Source organism: Hemibagrus wyckioides, linkage group LG14 (genome assembly GCF_019097595.1).
Source record: "Hemibagrus wyckioides isolate EC202008001 linkage group LG14, SWU_Hwy_1.0, whole genome shotgun sequence".
NCBI classification, from domain to species: Eukaryota; Metazoa; Chordata; class Actinopteri; order Siluriformes; family Bagridae; genus Hemibagrus; species Hemibagrus wyckioides.
This window is the reverse complement of record NC_080723.1, coordinates 15,717,511-15,732,053: the sequence shown is the minus strand read 5'-3', so window position 1 is coordinate 15,732,053 and position 14,543 is coordinate 15,717,511. Positions and strand designations below refer to the sequence as shown.

Genomic DNA, 14,543 nt, shown 5'->3' with positions numbered 1-14,543 from the left:
GACACAATAGGCAAGGCAATTAAACTCTTATAGCTCTTGCAGCAGCAAGGTGTTTATTCCGGTGTCTAAACTTGAACTGTTCCACACTCTTAAACCGCAAAAGAGGTGGTTCTCACCAGGCAAAGATTGATCTGGCTCCAGACAATTCTTGCTGGTTAGGTTACTCAAATATAACAGAAGAGTAAACTTATGATGTCAGGGACGGGCAGAAAACTGAATAAAAGCTACATTGCCATCATTGGGGTGTTAATACACACTAAAGGGTTTGACTTTGGATGGTAAAATAAGTTCTTAAAGCAAACGTGTACGAGTATTAGAGGTCATATCATGTACAGCATGATAGAGTGACATGGCAATGGTAACGGAGGAAATGGTACAACCCTGTTTGAAGGCTGTTTTTTAATTAAAGCTACATGAGTGAACATCTGGGAATATACAAGTACCATAGGAAACTACAGTATTTGGCACCATAAACTATTTTCCGTACTATCTTATTATATCCTTACTCGTATCTTATAACAAGTGGTTTTCACTGTTTGTGTTTAATAGTCATTCTGCAGCTATTCAGAAGCTCCGGGAGTTCACAGCTATGACGCTAATTCTCCCGACTTCTACTGTACAGCCCTGAAGTTAGCTCAGTAAAGGTTGATATACAATAACACCATTCCTGCTTATTCCTCTCAGTCTCCCCTCTTTTAAGCAGACTGTGATTCCCAGAAGACAGTGTAAGAGGAGCCCAGAAAGCAGCTGCACCAAAGCAAAAGGCAAATTGGAGACAAGGAATTTAAGAAGGAGAAAGGAGAAAATAGAGAGAGACATGGGGAGGGGGACAGAGTGAGAGAGACAGAGAGAGAGAGAGAGAGAGAGAGAGAGAGAGAGAATTTCAACACGTGCCACAGTTACACATCTGGATTCTTTCAGTCAAAGATCCGGTTACAGCTCACACACACAAAAACGTGCATATAAATCAAGTCAAATACACAGCGATGTTCCAAACTCACTCCTGAGCTAGTGAAAGTTACATTTCCAGACAGACATGGTAATGTAGGCCTGAAGGTTTAGCTGCCTGGCAACAAAAGGTACACCTGTATAATCATTATAATGAGTGGAAATGTGTCATCACAAGGTAATTTTCAAATACTGTCACCATCGTGGTTGAGTACAACTACGAAATAGTTGATGTTTTTGCTGTAAAACCTCTAGAAAATCTATGCACCAGTCACTGAGAGTAATCCTACTTACTTCAGCCTACAATCTCCAAAAATGTTTCACAAACAAATAAACAAAAACAAACCTGTAATGTTCACACAGCCTGTTTGAGACAGGGATGCCAGGTAAATGTTTTTTCTACAGAATGTCACTTCAATAAAAATACATGTTGGCTGATAGCTAAATAAAATTATTATTTTAGCCAAACATTACAAAAGAGGTATAATGCTGAAATACTGTGATATTAGAATCTGATTGCACTGTTCACCCTAGCTGTTCCTGCACACATCCTTCACCACACTAAGCTAAATCAATATGGCTCAAGCATCAACTCTGCAAGAAGAAAGAAGAAAGCGGTATCAGATAATTTACACCAGATGTAAAGACAGAAATACAATTGTCCAGTCTAGAGGACATCCTGTACTAAAGGGACAAGAATAAAGCTGAAGTGCTTCTCTCCTATGCTCCAACAGATTCTGTATATATTCTGTGTATATGTGTGTGTGATATTTGGCAAAGCATATACTTATTAAAGATCATGCATATCAGATGAAAAAACAATGTAATGGATGCATTTTTCAATCCGGTTTTGTACGGCTCCAAAATCAGGTGTGTGCGCTTTACCTGCTTGCCGTGGACCTCTCTTCCGTTTGAAAGCAGCTCCTGATTGCAGTGCTTCCAACAGGCCATCCATGATACCTGTCTCATCGCCATCTAAACAAAACAAGGAAAACAAATGGTTAATACCATGCATATATCCAAAAATACACACAATCCTCTATTAATTACTACCTGCACTCAAGCATTCCCCCCCATGCATTAACTTATTAAGGTAAGCCTCAACCTCAAGAACTGAAGGTTGGCTGATCGCCCACTTATCATGGTTAGTACATACACACTCACCCATACGGATACACAAACAGGAAATTAGTCTTTAGACTCGCAGGTGGTGTGACAACAGAGGTGACTTAATTAACACCCTTAAATATCGGATTAGACAAGTCCAGCTTACTAAGTAGAGGCTTAGGGATGAAAAGCAAATGCTATTCTGACTGTGTTGTTGTTTTTGTTGTTCAGTTATCCTTTTTGTTCCATCACTCCCTGCTCCAAGTTAAGCCGAGCTACTTTTCAGTTGCTGTCAGGAGATTTTTACCTTAGCAATTCCTGTTCCACATATACCTACCCTTTGGCAGGAACTAAAATATTCCCAGAACTCATATCCCTCTTGTGAAAACATCTACTATTTGTGAAGAGTGCTCTATTATAGCTTTGAGTAATTATTACCATGAGAGTATAGCACTACATAAGAGGAAAAATCCCATCACATGGCAGACTACAAAATAGGTAAGATCAATTAGCAAACTGACGTAATGACCGACAGATGCATTAACCTAGATAGGCACTGACCCACTTCAGCTGTTTCAGACATACATAGGCACAAAGGACAGATGGAGGCAAGAATTAAGAGTTCGTATGAACAGGAGTTATAACAGGTATGTGTTCAGTGGGTAAAATTAGCCTGAGTGTTGCTGCTGCTTTAACCAGGTGATTTCCTCTTTGAACCCAAGATTAGGATTTTATGTTCTCATTCTCGCTCTCTCTTCTACACACACACACACAGGCATAATAAGACATGATAAAGTGATCCCTTTCTGCCCTAGTCCCCCAGCATGCTCTACCCTGCCCCAACAAACATGCAGATGACACACACAGGCTATAATCCCAAATATAAAGCCGATGCCAGATGGCTTCACGTCTGAGCCGTCACACCATGCAAATAGGATCCATTCACACGCGCGCACGCACAAAGACGCTTCAGCTAGACACTCACACACCCACAAACAAACAAAATGCTCTGCACAGTCCAAATATGCCCCCAAGAGGACTGAAATAAAAACTGCAAGAGCTCTTAATCTATCAGTGTTCACTCCAAAAATAAAGCATTAAACCTACATGACAAGCCTACTATCCATCTTAAACAGTAAAATATAATTAATCTGTGCTGTGCATATAGTAACCAGTACAAAGTACATAAACTATAAAAATTAAACAAAATCCATGATGATAATTTGTAAATTTAGATAATAGACGGGGGGCTTATTATAATAGTACATGACCAAGATTTATAACACTATTGTATTAACAGCTTTATTTGTGAAACTTATTGGCATACTACACACACAGTGCATAAGGAAAAGTGTGCATTAGAACTAAGTAGGTCAGTCTGGTCATCTCGTTCGTGCACGTGATCTTCCCACACATCCCCCCGCCGACACATCCGCATCCGCATCCTCACACAATTACGTGGGCACATGCAGAATCCTTCCCATCATTCAAACAGCCCTGACACCTACTGGTCAGCTTGTGAAATAACAGCGTGTGAGAGGAAAGCCCACGCAGTCCATTGTCTAAGCAGTGCCTCTCACTGTCTGGCTGAATATATTACCAGTTCTCCAGCTCTATTTCTCTAATATGTCACAAAAGTGACTGCGTGACTGTTTGAGAACTAAAAGATTACCATTGAATTAATCTGACTTTTTTTGATTAAATAAATGCTGAATTTAAAGGAATATAATCTGAAAGAGATCAGACAAAAAGAAAGCCTGCGTTGATTTCTGATCCAATAAAATCTAATTCTACTATGCATAAACCTCTTGATGCTGATTATACTGAACCTTTCAAATGTCTCTGGGCCATGTGACTGGCTGACCAGATGCCTGTCATAACTTCCTGAACAAGAGGATGTTCCATAAATCTCTCACAAATGTTGTAGCTGTAACATATATGTTAGTCAACTACGTGCATCATTCATACGCTATGCACAAGTGTGTGAATATATAGAATTAGCAACATCTGATACATAGCCTACAGGGTAACGAACTGAATCTGAGAACACACATATCCAGTGGTCACTCAAAAACAGAGCTGAGTTTAACAAAAAAAAAAAAAAAAAAAAAAAAGACTGCCCGATGATAAACTGTTTAACACTGCAGATCATTACTGCACTGAAACTGTGGTGGGGTTATGTGCCTGGAAAATACATAGAAATTCCAAACATTCACTGACCCTGAGAGGGCACTGAACCCCATGTGTGAATCGGATGTGTAAGAGAGGAGGAGAAAAGGCAAGAGTGAGAGAGCATGGGATTCAGACACTGAGGCTTTTGTTCTAATGCTTCTCTTTTCTCACATGTACGTGTGTGAAGTGCCTTAAACTCAGTGAGTTCTCATAATGTCGGACAAATAATACAGATAAAGATTACAGTGCCTAGCTGGACCACACAGCCCTGTCTGCCAAAAAAGCAGAAGTACTTATGTGAAAGTAAATAGAGGTAAAACGTACTGATAGTAGTAGTGACTGTAATTCAAACCCGAGGTTTACACAAACGAGTTATTTTCCATTCGTTATCACTTCCATAGCAACAATCATTCACTAGTGCTCTCTACTGGGCTGCAGTTTATTCGTCTCAGGATGCCAAAATAATCTGGACCAGTAATTCCACTTCATATCAGGATACATCCCATCAACTTGTGATTGATTATTTTCCTATAACATGTCTAACCGTTTTGTAAATTTATTTCTATAGCTAAACAACTCCTTTATGTTACACTTCCTTACGTTATTCAGAACTCTGATTATGAGCGAGCGTAACTCACTTTCTAAACTGTGTGAGTCTCGAAATACTGACTTATGAATATTGGGACCCCAAGACAAACAAACTGCAGCCAAATAGAGAGAGGAACTCGAACTAGGTCACTAAGGAAAAAGTGTGTGAGCGTTGTTCGTGTTTAGTGAGCAGCCTCGCTTTCCTGTACTCTATTCCCATGTTTGATTCTTCTTTATGGTTCCTACAGATCAAACTTCCATACTAGATTACATAAGAGTCTTCGCTCTGGTGCACTCCTCACACACAAACCCACGCATATTTCATGTGACGAGAGACATGTTTTTATAAGCCAAGTTTCATGTCCTGTTATATTTACTTTACTCTCTCCCTCCTTCAGTCTTTGGCACATACTTGAGTTGAGAAATTTCTTTTATGTGATTTGACTGCCCTCAGTGGCTAACCAACAGAACTGCACAGTTCCAGTATCGCACACATAAAGCCTTACCGTCATTGATGTTGAGTGAGTGTCCGGCGTTCATTCTCTTCTGTCTCTCCTCTTTCTCTTTCTCCGCTTTCTCTTTCGCAAGTTTAGCCTTGCGCATCTTTTCCTCTGCTTCCTTACGTTTCTGATTCTCGGTCACGGCTTGCTGTAAAACACACACAAACACACACAATGCAGTTGGAAACGTCTATAACGTAAAAAAGACAGTAACGGGTATATTCCATATGTTGAGAGACATGTTTGTATGGGCCTAGATTTCTACATGTCCTGTTATTTGTTTACTTGAGTGAATGTGGGGGTTAATATGTTTGATATATCTGGTGGTGTTGGTGCATTCAAACATTTATATTGCGAGTGAAAATACACTGTTTAATAAGGAAAAATAATCAGTGTCTCCACAGATGTCTGTATTTAACACACTAAAAACAAACAGTGGAGACATAATGGCCTAACCACACACTGCTCTCCCTCTCATACACAGCAGCTGGTTCTGCAGGTGCACTGACTTCTAAATACATCTTTCAGTTGTGTTTGTTTACTCTTCCTGACAAAAGAATAAGCTTGAGACATAACATTTACTCTATTGATCTCTTTAACTTGACCGTAAAAGTACATGCACAAGAAACCTACCATCTGAACACCATTACTTTTATAATCTATAATCATCACGATTATATTACGGTCCCAGCGCCAAGCTGGAACTTGAAAATGTGGTGACATTTTACCTGGAACATGTTCTTAAAGTTGTTAAGGTCCCCGAAGAGCTCCTCGGGGCTCATTTTCTTAGGGTCAAACACATAGTATTTGCCCAGGTCTTCATACTGCTTCTCCATGTTGCTGTGCATCAGCTGGAGCTTCTCAAACTGCTCTCGCGCAGTCCCCACAAAAATGTACACAGATCAGTTAAAGAAAATATTACGAGCACAGGTCCATACAGGCATCAGTTACAAACACCACGGAAAGAAACTCAACATGTGAGGCATAAATGTTCGATTTATCGTACTTATCAATGTTCTCTCTCTGTCATGAAAATCATTCTGAATGTATTGTGTGTTTTCATGTACAAAAATCCAATCATTATATAAGAGTATAGACAGTCATATCAACCAATACTATATAACCAAGCATAAAGCATTTGCTGTCGTGAAGGATATCGTCATTTTCTCGACAAATTTATCCTTGTCATTTTGGGGTGGAGGGAAAGTCTCGATGTCCTTCTCCAGATCCTTGATCTGCTTCCCCATCTGATCCAGATTTTTCTGGAGTGTCTCTGCCGAGACTACAAAAAAACAGGAGAGATCTCTTTTTACATCATGCCTAAATAATTGATGTGTATCTTAGTGTGTCCTTTCCTCTGGACACCAGCATTTTAAATCAAATCTATATCCATTGCATATATATATAAGCACATCTGAGATGACCACTAATAAAAAATTGGCATGCATTGAGATGAAAACGACAAAAAAAAAAAAGGAGTAATCAAAACTTTCTTATAGTGGAGGTCTAAGGTCATCTGTCAGGGCAGCATCAGGACATTATTTCCGACAATTGAATTAACTTATACGTTAGTAAATTCTATGTCCTGTTCTTATTAAAGCGCAATAAAGCTGAAACCATTATTTGCTAGGCAATGTTACCTATTTCATATGTTAGAACTATTTTCTTAATAAGGGTTTTGTGCACAGTAAATGTATTGCTTTAGTGTAACACAAAAGAGTGATAAAGTGTGTGATTGTGACTGAAAGCAAAGAAACATTATTGAGCTGGCTGATCGTAATGTAGTAAGGCACCTCTGCTGGCTTTCTCCACGTGAATAAGCTCCTCAGGGAAGTGCATGATGCTGGGATGCTGCTCCTGACACACATCTGCCAGGAAATGCAAGAGGGTCTGTTTCTGATCTGCGGACTTTGTGTCTCTTAGCTGCATGTAGGAAAATGACAGCAGTGATGATTAATGCAAAACAGCTGCTTGTTATGCATACATTCACACAGCAGAAAAGGTGTTTGTGTGTGTGAGCTGATGTCTGGTCTGGTGTGTACCTTGCACAGGTAGCTGATGCTGAAGCCAAAGGCTTTGGCGTTGCGTGAGCCAGCATTCATGTAGTTGCCGACAAGTAGAATGATCTGAAGGAGCTGGGCAAAGTTATCACTCTTCCTCAGCTCCTCGCATGCTGCAGTCACGGCCACAATGTCTGGCTTCACGTTATTTATCTGCTCTTCAAACTGCAGTCGGAATAAGATGGCGTTGAGTCGTGGCTTCAGACGTTTTACTGAGCTTATCTACAAGCAGTCAGAGAAAATGGGAGAGAGAGAGAGAATGAATTTGTGAGGCTGCAATTAATTACAGATCCAAATCATTACTCAGTTTACTCACACTTCTGCCTAGACTTTCTCTATCTGCCTCGCTTGACCTCTACATTGCCCTGTTCAGATTAATGAACTGTTTTTTGACACTCTTTTTGTCTGCCCTGTATTGTATTTATATACTTGATTGATAAAAACATTCACTGGAACCAACCCATTCCACAACACAGTTTTTTCAGATACTAAAAAAGTAAAATGTAAACAGACAAAAACACTGATGGCTACTAAAGTGAAAAAGGTGACTGGTGTTCAAACAGGCAGACAGATATTGTAGTTTTAATGGGGATTGCCATGAAATCTGTATATACAGAAAGAGTTGTACATATACAGAGATATTACAGCATGTTTTTTTCTGTGGTTAAATATAAAAATTGTATTCAAGGCAATTACATTATATTCAGTTATTATACATTAAACACAGACAAAAGTGCCTTTTTTCACTCCTTCAATCAAAGTAATAAAAATCAAGTTATGCATTCTCTTTCTGTTGATATTTCATTTTCATTAAATGTTGTAATTAGCATTGCTAATGTGTGTATGGAATGTGACCATGGGACTGTGTGTGGGAATTAACAGAAACATCAGGGACACTGGGATAGCATCATTTCAATAAGCCACTGTTAATGCTTTTGCTGATTTATTTCAAATTAATTATACCCTGATTAAAATCATTAAGTTTGCATTGTAACATCTTTATTATATCATGCTTTGTTGTTTTTGTCACAGCTGTGATATAATTATTACTGTATATTACCCATCATTTGTTTGAACACAGCTAGCGCTTGAGGTTGAGTGCCACTGTGCAGTCCCTGTACACCATAAATTCTGACCTTGGATCAGTCTGACCAATGACAGAGCTTTAAATGCAAATTATGGCTTTGTTTCTGGAAGGATTTAAATTCAGTTCCTTGGGATTGGACTTCATTGGATGTCAAATCTATCAGATGAAATGTAAATAATACAATAAACCTTGACTCATGCACTTTGGTTTCGCTGGCCTATCAAAAGTGAGACTGTTCTAGAGTAATGAGCAAACAAGTGTGTGTGTGTGTGTACACTGACCACCACTCCAAACTGTTCAGACTCTGCAAGGTCATCATACTCATCCTTCATCTCTAATAACACTTTCAGCTGCTCCTCCTCGGGCAACAGCTTCAGCAAACTCTGAAACACACGCGCACACACAGACACACAAAACAAGTCAAATCAGATGCAAATGAGGCCACGGTGTGCATGCAAACTACTGGCAAAGTCACAAACAGACAAACACACACCTGCACCATGTTCTCTGAAAGCACCTTCTCATTCACCTCCAAAATTACATTTCTGATCTCCTCATATGGCAATCTGTTCGAGCCCAGGAAAATAGCTGTAACACACACACAATATTAAAATTAAGTATACTCAAAAACCCACTCATGCTTGCTATATTTCTGTAAAATGATTAGAGAGGGAGAAATGTGAGATTAAAATCCCCTGCAGTGTCGATCGGTTAACATTTATGAGCTTATACTCACAGAGGTTCTGGGATGATTTGGAGTCGAGCACTTTCAGCTCCTTCACTTTCTTCTTCTGAGCTGCCTTATCTTCTCCTCCATCCTGATCTTTCTTTGCTGAAAAGAGCGAGACAGAGAGCAGAAAGAGAATTTTGTTAGCTAAGGTGTGAGGCAAAGAGAGCAAAATGTTACAGATAAATAGATGAATAAAAAGGGACATAGGACAAAGTGAAGATGAAATGAGAAAGATGCGCAATGTTTTGTTTTTGTTAAAAGTGAAGTTGGAACACACACACACAACTATATGGATAATTTTCAAGAAAAATATTCCAAACATACAGTATGCAACAAAGATGATGTGAAATGTTTACAGGAGTACTCTCAGAAAACCTGATCAGGACAGTTTATTACAATATAGCACATTATATTTTGGGTGTTTGTGCTTGTGTGGGGAGCGAAAATAGCAGCGCTAAATCAGAGAGGAAATGTTCGGCATGTCACGCCACCCTCTGACTGGACAACCACAGCCTTAAGGAGAAATAAACACTAATCTGCCTCTCTGTATCTCTACCACCCTTCATTCATTCATGGCAAGGTCACTGGGTGGACTACAGGAGAGGCTGTGCTGTAAAACACTAAAGAGGAAATGGACTCAAAGCCCCCTCAGCAAGTTAAAACAATCATAACGTCCACACAAACCACATCTCAGTTGTGAGTGTGGAGTCATGTTAATTTAAGATCTGTCTTATTCTGACAGAGACACAGATACACCCTTTAATCTGAATTCCTTATATCAGATTTCTACAGTAATACACAAACACGCAGCACAGCAGCCACATGGCCTCCATTCCCTGCTACATTGTTTACTGCTCCTCACGCTCTCCTTTGTACCACTGTTCTTTCTTCTTTCTTTGCCATCTGCTTGTATTTTCTTTCACTTCTCCACCCCTCTCTCATTAGGAGAAACTCTTGTGCTCCATTTTTTTCTCTCGTTTCCCTTCTTTTTTAGCCCGCTCCCTCCATCCAGGCCTGGCTGCCCTGTTCCTTTTTTTTTTCTCCTCCTTTGCTCTGAATATTGGATTACAGTGACATATGGAATCACTAAAAGAGGCTTTTGCGTTACACACTGAACTCTCTCCATCTCTGTCAAACATCTGATAGCATCACACACGCTAACTTGCACTAACTTTTTACACACACACACACACACACACACACAAGATGGACATGTCTTCCTCTCGGTCTCATTTGAATCGGTCTTTGAAAATCTTTCTTTGCTCATTCTAACCCTTGTGAAGAGCTCTGCGCTGGTTAACTCGCTGAACTGAGAGCCTTTGTTTTTCTTGGCACTCACTTCCGTCCTTACACAAGCCTTCCTCTCTCCATTCCCGCCATTCTGTCTTACCCCTGGCCTGCACTCTTTCTTTTATTGCCTTTTTCCACCAATCTTTCTTCCTTTCAATTTTTGATGAAATTTAGCCAACTGTAGGAGGTCAGCAGAGCTCCAGCTCCAGAACAGCACTACCCCCACAAGCCACAAGCAGAGGTGTTACTAGAACAGAGGCATGTGGGCTTGGAAGTGAGAAATCAGATCACTCAGTAAAATCTACTACCCTTTAATCGGCCTGGCCTTCATCATCATCTCCATATAAAGACAGATTTTAATGTGGAAAAAACAACAACTGTCTTACCATATGAAATACTTTATTACAAACACTAACAAAACTTTTTTCTGTTGAAACTCGAGACTCTGTGGGATAAATTTTGTCGAGTCACAAAGCGTCAGAAAACAGGAAACATTATTTTAGAGTCAGGATTTTCATAACATGCTCTCCTACAGAGAAGAAACAGGAAAAGCATTATGATGTAGATAAAAATAATGTGGTGTAGTTTCCTGTCAATCACCTGCAGAGAAAAGGATAACAATCTAGCTGATGTAAATTGATGGCCTTCTTCTGTCCAGTATGATTCTGATGAAAATTATATATCTATATGTTACTAGTAAAGCAAAATGTTAGCAAAAGGAGTTTTTGTATGAATCGATATTACTTTTTTTCAACTTTTTCATTACACGCAGTGTGTGTATCATAAGGTGGATAAAAAAACTACTATGGCCGAGGGGGAAAAAAAAGGAAACACTAGGAGGAAATCCTCTCACCTCTCTCTCTCTACTTATCACATTAACAAGCAAGTCCCTCTGTCTGTGTGTGTGTGTGTGTAAAAATAACACACAGTCCAGACCCTCTGTTGAGAGTAGACCAGTCTGGAATTCATAAAATGGGACCCATGTTCAAAATGGCTGCTGCCTGCCTCACCCCCCACCACACGCGCTGATGCTCACACGCATGCGCACACGCACAAACAATTTCCCATTTATGAACAGATGGCACCTCTAGTGGTGGTCATGAATACTGCAGCCGCAACTTGAGCCACATCTGGAGTACTTTTACATTAACAAGTCATCCATCACAGGCTGTGTGTGTGCATGTTTAGGAAAAGAGAAACACACGAACACATTTTTGTGCAAGCTTCACTTTGACTATACTGCTAGTGTAGACCCCTTCATCAGCTCTTTTCCTTCCCTTTGCCTTCATCATCACCAGCTGCGTGCTGCCACTAGACCCAGACAATGAGGTCAGGGGGAGACCAAACACACACACACACACACACACACAAAAACGCAGAGTGGCCAGCCAGCTGTCTTACTCAATCACCCTCGTAGAGAAGCACAGTTGCACTCACCCCCTTTTATTGTAAAAACAAAAACTAGAACTTAAAGTGCTGAACATACCCTTCAGTCAAATAAAAGGCTACAGCTCCATTACACACACACACACTTACTCATATCCTCCCATCCATCCTCTTCCTGCTTTTAATATTTGCAAATTATTTGTAGAGGAAGGTATCCTTCATAGGAAGAAAGGAGAGAGAAATAACAAGAGAGATTTAAGAATAAACAAAAGAGATGAAAAGAAAAAGACAGTGAAAAAAATGAAAGACAGACATAAAAAGAGCAAGAGGTAGAGATGAAGGAAGACTTAGATGTAGAGACTGAAAAAGTCAGGCAGATAGACAGAAAGAGAGAGGAAAAGGGGGAGAGGGGGAGAGAGAAGTGCAGTGTATGAAGTGGACAGTGCCTGATTAGCAGGCTTCACACACTTTTCCAGTAAGAGACCTGAAGAAAGATGAGCTTTTCATTTTCATCTCTCTGCCTTTCATTAAAGTGAGAGCAGCTTGAGGGGATTTTTATTCTGAAAGCTTACAGATGACAGCCTCCATTGTTCACAGGTAAATTAAATTTGGTGGAGCTCTGGTGCCTCTGGTGGCCACAAGCAGCTACTGCAGCCTGAACTTTAAGCAAACTTTACATTGTCTTAAAACTTTTTCCTCTATGGAGTTTTCAAACTTAGTGAAAAGTATCCAAGAATAAACAAATGGATGAGATGATGCAGATTCAGGCTGCATGAAAGCCGGGCAAAAAAGAAGAGACTGTTTGGACTGAAAGTATGTTGTTTATCTTTGTGGTGCATGCTGTATGTTCTCACTGTGAAACACTGTACTCCAAAACACACACACACATGAATATATAAGCAGGCAGATGCTCTGTCTGGTTTGACAGATTACAGCAGACCCTGTCCCTTTAAACTTTAAATGTCCACATGGCCACACTTCTGTGCCCCCTCTACAATGTGTGTGTGTGTGTGTGTGTGTTTGGGCAGTTTTCACAGCTCTAGTTGCCGAGGGTAACCTTGGAGCTGAAAGAATCTCTTCTTTGTGTTTTTCCCCTGAAAGGAAGCGGAGAGAATGGAGGAAGTGAGAGAGGGGGGTGGGAGAAAGACTCAGGGCCAGATGGCAGGGTGTGGTGGTAGATACCGGAGAAGGGGGGAGGTGCTCGCCATTAAGTGGGAGGAGTAAAGCAAAGGGGGTGGGTTAGGGGTGGGGTCTGGGAGCTGCTCACATGCGCTCCCCTGGTGTATGAAAGATGCAACTGCACCACAGGCAAATTTAATAACATGATTTTGGTTATTTCTGTTATAAAACTCATCACAGTCATCCAGAGGTGCTGTTGAACCAAATGACCTTCTACATCAATGAAGATCCAGTGCATTGACTTTCAAAAGCAGAAGTCTAAGCAACACAGTAAATTAAATAAATACTTTAAAATGATATTTGTACTTGCCATTCTCTCTTTTGTAGGTCCTATCTTAAAACTCTTTAATATAAACGGCAGCAAAATTACTTTAAGGAATAAAGACCAAAATGTCACATTTTTTCCTTTTAATCCAACAGAAGAAAGAATTTGTTTTCAAGATGGCGAGACTACTAACATTTTGAAAGAAAATGATTCAAGTGCAGAAACATGCCTCCTTATAGAAATGAATGAGACTGTAAATGAAAACCACTATAACACAGGTAAGCTTACATCAGTTTGTTACATCAGCTTAAGTATAATAAAAATAAATAGATAAATAAAAATAATAATAATAATCATATTTTATTAAGCAAAGTTTAACGCAATCTACTTCTATTAAATAAAGAAAATTAGCTAAAATTATTTACTTGACTATTATTAGATATATTTTTGATCTATTATAAATATCAATTATTTATAGTTATATCTATCTAGTTATTTTAATACTGTTTTATCCTATTTACACATCATTGCATGAATTTATCTTTAAATACAGGGTTTAAAAGGAACACTGTGACTGCAGCTGTGTATTAATTCGGATTTACAGCTGTTTGTTTCTACATTTAGTAAACGGTCGTGATTTTGATATTGCGTGCAATAATCCTGACAATGAAGTAAAGCTTACAGCCCGTACTGATCGCCTCTGTGCTGTTGCATTTCCACACTGAGGATAAAAAAAAAAATCCTAAACAAATTTAAACTAATAAACAACCCCAGATACTGCATTTGTACAACACACACACTCAAAACAAATAAAAGCTCTTTATGAGATCTCAGATTATTTCCCATGTTAAACACTGCATATATCCACAGAGAATAAAATGCATGCGTGAGGACATACTGCCACCTACTGACAAGAACTCTGAACTACACCCAATGCAACGAAAGATAGACACCAGTATGCCTGAAACATCATGTTTTGAGTGGGTCTTTGTGTATTTAACAAGGAACTGTCTGTAAGACCGAAGAGCCGAGTTACATCTCTGTATCAGTGTGAGTGTGACGAACGATTAATCTGGAGGTGTACTCTCTTCGACATGATTGGAATATAATTTTCCTCAGGTAGTGTAACACAAACATGTAAAACCTACACCATTCCTGTCTCCACACAGCACACACAAGCCCCTCCCTTGTTTTATGGACACCCATGCAGCAAATAGCTAAAAAAACCTTA

At 39.6% G+C, this 14,543-nt stretch overlaps 1 protein-coding gene across 2 annotated transcripts in view; it reads right to left on the bottom strand.

The window, feature by feature from the left end:
* Window positions 1-14,543, bottom strand: part of LOC131364648 (protein diaphanous homolog 1) — a 131,293-nt gene that overhangs the window by 6,743 nt on the left and 110,007 nt on the right. For both annotated transcript variants that reach the window (XM_058407867.1, XM_058407868.1), the window contains 9 exons: window positions 9,199-9,294; window positions 8,956-9,050; window positions 8,744-8,845; window positions 7,358-7,597; window positions 7,109-7,238; window positions 6,473-6,597; window positions 6,044-6,208; window positions 5,322-5,463; window positions 1,834-1,923 (listed from right to left, as the gene is read on the bottom strand). In XM_058407867.1, coding sequence (XP_058263850.1) covers window positions 1,834-1,923; window positions 5,322-5,463; window positions 6,044-6,208; window positions 6,473-6,597; window positions 7,109-7,238; window positions 7,358-7,597; window positions 8,744-8,845; window positions 8,956-9,050; window positions 9,199-9,294 — 1,185 coding nt within the window. The remainder of the gene's footprint in view (window positions 1-1,833; window positions 1,924-5,321; window positions 5,464-6,043; window positions 6,209-6,472; window positions 6,598-7,108; window positions 7,239-7,357; window positions 7,598-8,743; window positions 8,846-8,955; window positions 9,051-9,198; window positions 9,295-14,543) is intronic.